The 6000-nt window shown below is 42.2% G+C and overlaps 1 protein-coding gene across 3 annotated transcripts in view; it reads right to left on the minus strand.

Annotated features, from left to right (window-relative positions):
- Nucleotides 1-5698, minus strand: part of MARCHF6 (membrane associated ring-CH-type finger 6) — a 97407-nt gene extending 91709 nt beyond the window's left edge. The window contains exon 1 of one of the 3 annotated variants that reach the window (XM_056824307.1): nt 5375-5698. In XM_056824307.1, the coding sequence (XP_056680285.1) occupies nt 5375-5393 (19 nt within the window). In that variant the 5' untranslated portion in view covers nt 5394-5698. The remainder of the gene's footprint in view (nt 1-5374) is intronic. The other 2 variants (XM_056824304.1, XM_056824305.1) reach the window with 2 other exon arrangements.
- Nucleotides 5699-6000: the final 302 nt, after the last annotated feature.

Raw genomic sequence — 6000 nt, forward strand, 5'->3', positions numbered from 1 at the left:
CCTCCTCCTGTTCAATCCTAGGACCAAGTCACTGTCTGGTTTGCAGTGTTTATCTAAATAGTTATACTGATGGCCTGGATACAGATTTTCTATCATCCAAATGCTTATCAAAATCTGGAAAGTAGGAGATTTTTCATCCACTTGATTTTTGCTGTACAAATGGACTGAACTCTAGAATATAATGTTCCAAGGCTTGGTAGAATCATCTGTTTCCTCTAGGATCTCAGGGAATCCTTCTTCCAGCAGTCAGACACTGCACTGGATATTCTTGACAGTGATAAAGACTTTTAATGACTGAATGAATATCCTTGCTCATTTTATGTTAATAAAAGACTCAAAATAATCTATTATCACATCTTTCAAGAAATATTAAGTTCATGTTTAAGGTAAGGTTTTGCTCTACTGAATCAAAATTTTTTAAATCCTTACCTTCCATTTTAGAATTAATACTGTGTATTGGTTACATTGCAGAAGACAGGTAGGGGTTGGCAATGGGGTTAAGTGACTTGCCCAGGGTCACACAGCTAGGAATTGTCTGAGGCCAGATTTGGACCCAGGCACTCACATCTCTTCGCCTGGCTCCACTGAGCCACCTAGCTACCCCCCTGTCAAATTCTGTTTTACAAGCAATAATAAACACAGGAAGTCCTTGCACAGTCTTTTGTCCACTGTGTACATCCAAAGAAGTAATCTACTATAGACTATAATTTATAAAAAACCTGCCTGTTCTCTCTTCATCAAGGATAATCTCAAAGAACGAGTAGATTATTCCCATTCCCATTTCCTTTCTAACATGCCTCAGGAAATATCTAAATCTAAATAGAAGAACCTTTGATGAGTATATGCATGGGGATTTTTACTTTAAATGATCACTCTATTGCAAATATTAATAATATGGAAATAGGTTTTGAACAATGATACATGTATAACCCAGTGGAATTTCCCATCAACTCTGGGAGGAGGGGAGGGAAAGAACATGAATCATGTAACCATGGAAAAATATTCTAAATTAATTAAGGTAATTAATTTAAATAGAACCTTTAACTGATCATTTAACTTTCCCTTCTGAAAAATATTCATATACTTCAGCATATTTTATGTTTAGGAGATTAAATAATCTCTAAAGAAGATGCAAATCTTAAAGTTCTATTAGCCTAGTATTATGTGAGATACACATAGAATGCCAATGCTTCAATACTTTGACAAGATCACTGCTGGAGAGAGGTATACTCCCTTCTATACTGTGACTTGCAACCTGCTTACATCTTATGAGCAATTCTTGTCCATTATTCTGGACCCTACCCCCACCCCTGACCCTCTTCCTATAAGGTCAAACTTGTGGGGGCCTTCAATTTTAACATTATAGGCAATTAATCTATACTATGTAATCCCTCATTCTCACTTCCTTTTTGGGTCATATATAACTGAATGACAGGCTGATTGGCAGAGAAGTGCAAGACTTTAAAGTCAAGAAGCAGATCTGGGTTCAAGTTCCAACTCTGATCCTCAGTATCTAAATGAGAAAACTCAAGTCAAACTTTTATAGTCAGTTTCCTCATCTCTAAAATGTGGATACTAAAATCTGCGATATATCGCACAAGATTGATATAAGACTCAAATGAGATATGAAGTGCTTTGCAAACCTTAAGGCAATATATAAATGTCAATTACTATTATTATTACTTCTTTTATAAAACTTATATACAATTATTTTTGAGTAATATATAGCTCAGCTTATTTACTTCTACTATGAGTCTCTCCACTGCCTTTTCTATAACCTACAATTTCAATTCACCAAAAATTGTGGTATTTTATGATTCAATGTCCTAATACAACACCAGAAGTATGTTTGAAAGTTATCAAATGAAATGTTACTACAGTATTTACCATACATGCTAGGCCATTGAAACATAAGGTCTATTCAGTTTCTTTTATGGATTAAAAACAAACAAAAATGGTTTAAATTATACCCAAAATGAATCCTGTTTTCATAAATGGTTGCCCTGAGCTAACTAAGTGCCTTCTAAAAAACAGACATTTGGGATTGGTTTATTGGTATGAGTTCACACCAAGAGAACTAGCTGAAACATTACAGCAAAGGAAAGTAATGAATGCTGGAGGGGATGTGGCAAAGTAGGGACATTAATTCATTGCTGGTGGAGTTGTGAATTGATCCAACAATTCTGGAGGGCAATTTGGAACTATGCCCAAAGGGCGACAAAAGAATATCTACCCTTTGACCCAGCCATAGCACTGCTGGGTCTGTACCCCAAAGAGATAATGGACAAAAAGACTTGTACAAAAATATTCATAGCTGCGCTCTTTGTGGTGGCCCAAAACTGGAAAACGAGGGGATGCCCATCAATTGAGGAATGGCTGAACAAACTGTGGTATATGTTGGTGATGGAGTACTATTGTGCTAAAAGGAATAATAAAGTGGAGAAGTTCCATGGAGACTGGAACAACCTCCAGGAAGTGATGCAGAGTGAGAGGAGCAGAACCAGGAGAACATTGTACACAGAGACTAATACACTGTGGTATAATCGAACGTAATGGACGTCTCCATTAGTGGCGGTGTAATGTCCCTGAACAACTTGCAGGGATCCAGGAGAAAAAAAAACACCATTCATAAGCAAAGGATAAACTATGGGAGTGGAAACACCGAGGAAAAGCAACTGCCTGAATACAGAGGTTGAGGGGGCATGACAGAGGACAGACTCTAAATGAATACTCTAGTGCAAATACTATCAACAAAGCAATGGGTTCAAATCAAGAAAACATCTAATGCCCAGTGGACTTACGCGTCGGCTATGGGGGGTGGAGGGGAGGAAAAGAAAATGATCTTTAACGAATAATGCTTGGAAATGATCAAATAAAATATATTTAAAAAAAAAAAAGAGAACTAGCTGAAAGAAGTTTTCTGGCTTCATGTGTGTGTGTCAATCTCCAATAAGCCATAATAAAGCCTTGGGAGGAAAAGAATGGCCAAGAAAATTATAGGACTGCCATTTCCTAGACATGCCATTTGCATTTCCATGACATGAGGCAGTCCATTTCATCTCTCTTGAGCCTCTTGTATATCCTAATCTGTAAAATGAGAAGCTGCAAGAGATCTCCAAGGTCTCATCTAGTTCTATCATTCTATTAGTCTCTTAGGTAAGACTGGGAAAGTTCTATCTAAAAGACTATTGGCTATCCTCAAGTACTTCCTAGCTATGTGATTCTGGACAAGTCACTTAACCCCAACTGCCTGGCCTATACTGAAGGTAAGGGTTTTAGGAAAAAATAATAATTAAAGACTATTGGATATAGCTATATCCAATAAGCAGAATAAAAGAGAAAAATAAGTCAGAATAAAATTTAAGCCCAGAAACACTTGCTTCAGAGTCAATATTCATTTCAAATATTAGTGACAGTGATGACCATTCTGAACTTTGAGTTGTCTTCTTTACTATGTTTTCCACAGAAATCTCCTCCTATTACCATATGGAATTTCAAGAATATATTAAGGATACTGTGGAGACAACAGAAAAACCTCTCCAAAAGGAAATAATTCACCAGCATCACCTAATCCAGAGAGAAGTCATTACCCATTATTATGAGAGCATTTTTCAAAATCTCAGAAATGAATTTTATAAAAGCAACTAAAAATGGAAATTCAGACTTCTTTTAACTGTTCTTTATGCACTAATTATAACAGTTATGACTTTGTTCAAATGTCCAATTTGGTTTACATAACCTAAAACTATCCAATTTATTCATGTAATGGAAAAATATTTATGGCTGCATAAATAAATCTAAAACATTTTAACATAAATTAGAAGCTATTAAAAAACTCTAAAGTAGTTCAGGGTATGGAAATATATTAATGACATTTCATTTCTATAGTACTTTCTTCACAATAATCCAGTCAGTGAGGCACAGCAAGAATTATCTCCCTTATCCAAGAGACAGGAAAACAGAATTGGTTAAGTGACTTGTCCATGGTACATGATTAACAATAGTAGAATCAAAATTTCCCGAGTCCAAAACCATTACTCTGGCTCAGGGCTCTCTTTTTACTTACATCATGAATCCTTTCACAAATTCCCTCTGCAATTTCCTATGTTATTTTGCCCATAATACATTACTAACAAATGGGGAGAATTTTTTTGTTTTGTTTTTTGTTTAAAGAACAGTCAGTTTACTACATATGACCAGGTGTGTAACTTCAAGCACATCACCACATATATACCCTTACATCAAGGTCCACATTCTACACTGAAATGTTCGAAACCTTTTTAGTTTCCCCAATCTTCCTTTTTCGACTTAGTAAATAAATTGTTTCAATCACAGCCAAGCAAAGGACAGGTTTTTGATCAGGTACAGTTCACTCCACTCTAGTGACAGTGGTGACCTTGTTTTCCTTCACAACTTTCAAAGTCAACAAAGGAATTTATCGACATTTTTCAAAGGAAAAGGGATTAGGAGTCAATAGGCAAATTTCCAGAGAGAAAAAAAAAATTGAAATCGAACACACCGAGGCCTGCAACAAAATCCCCATTATTTGTTTTGCTAGAAGAGGGTCGCATTTTGCAAGCCGAAGCCCCGTTCCCTTTCCTAGGTGCTCCTAGGGTTTGGGGTCTGCGAGGGCAAAGAGGAGAGAGAAAAGGGGGAGGAAGAAAGGAGAGTCATGTTTATAACTGCCTCCCTCCGCGAGCAAAAAAGCACCTGAAGAAAGCTGGAAGATGGGTAGAGAAGCCCTTCGAAGGACCTTTCACCCCAACACACACAGACACACACAAACACAGGCACACACACGCACGAACACACGAAGGTGGGGCAGGAGAAGCGAATCACCTTCGACGTCGCTGTCCCCCACCCCCCATGGTCCAGCTGTCCGGCTGCCTAGTCCCGATAGCGGCTGACCCACCGTCAGGTCAGTCCGGGGTAGGGACGGCTCCAGCCCAGCTCCCTCTCAGCGGCGAACGGAGCCGCTTTTGCGGCTGGAGTCTTCCAATCTCCCCACCCCGGCCACAGCATCCCACCCGCGAGGCTGGGGCGCGCGCCCCCCGCGGGCAGCGGAGGGGAGGGGAACGAGGTCCCCCGCAGCCGTGGCCCCCGCCCGCCCCGCCCGCGCCGGGGGGAGGGGAGGACGAAGAGGAGGCGCCTCCGGGCCGCCCCAGGGTTCCCAGGTCGCCTGCTCGGGTGCCGAGGGAACTGACCCCCCACCCAGCCCCTGCCCCCTCCGAGGAAGCCCAGGGGGCTGCGGCTAGAGACCCGGGGACAGAAGAGAGCTAGAGGGATCTTCGCAGCCCGGGGGCGGGGAGACAAGGGGGGGAGCGAGGGTGCGGGTGTCACGGGGGCGGACGGGGAGGAGGCGACAGCGCGTTACCTTCTTCGGCGGTGTCCATCTTGTTTGGGGGGGGCGGCGATGACGCAGCCGCGGATGCTCCCGAGGCAGGAGCCTTCCGGGCGGAGGCGGGGGGAGGGGAAGGAGGAGGGAAGGGGAAGGGCGAGGGAGGGGAGAGCTAGGTGGAGGCGTGCGTGAGGGATAGTGAGACGGGGGGAGAGGTGGAGAAAAAGAAAATAAGAGAGGGAGGAAGAAAGTGAAAAGGTGAAGGGGAGGGAGGGGATGTGGGAGGGGGGGGATTAGGCCCTGGCGTACCGCGGAGACCGGAAGGAACTGGAGCGCCATCAACGACGGGACTGGCGTCACGTCCGGCTGAGTTCCCTCGGTGCCCTCAGACTACAGAGTGGAATGGGGGAGGCTGAAACTGACGGCTTGTAAATTTCCTTACTGCGGAGAAGGAGGGAAAGTGAAGGGTGCTCACGGATACAGAGTGAGCAGTGCACAAGCGTTTATTTTCACTTATGGACTCTCCATTTCGTTTGGCTTGACTCTGTTGTTACCAGAGGAAGGCAGCCATGGAGGGGACGTGGGGAGCATCTGAATGGAAAATGACAATCATGAAAAAAAAATTAAAGAGCACCATTATAACACTTTTTAAACACAAAAAA

This window comes from Monodelphis domestica, chromosome 3, assembly GCF_027887165.1.
Source record: "Monodelphis domestica isolate mMonDom1 chromosome 3, mMonDom1.pri, whole genome shotgun sequence".
NCBI classification, from domain to species: Eukaryota; Metazoa; Chordata; class Mammalia; order Didelphimorphia; family Didelphidae; genus Monodelphis; species Monodelphis domestica.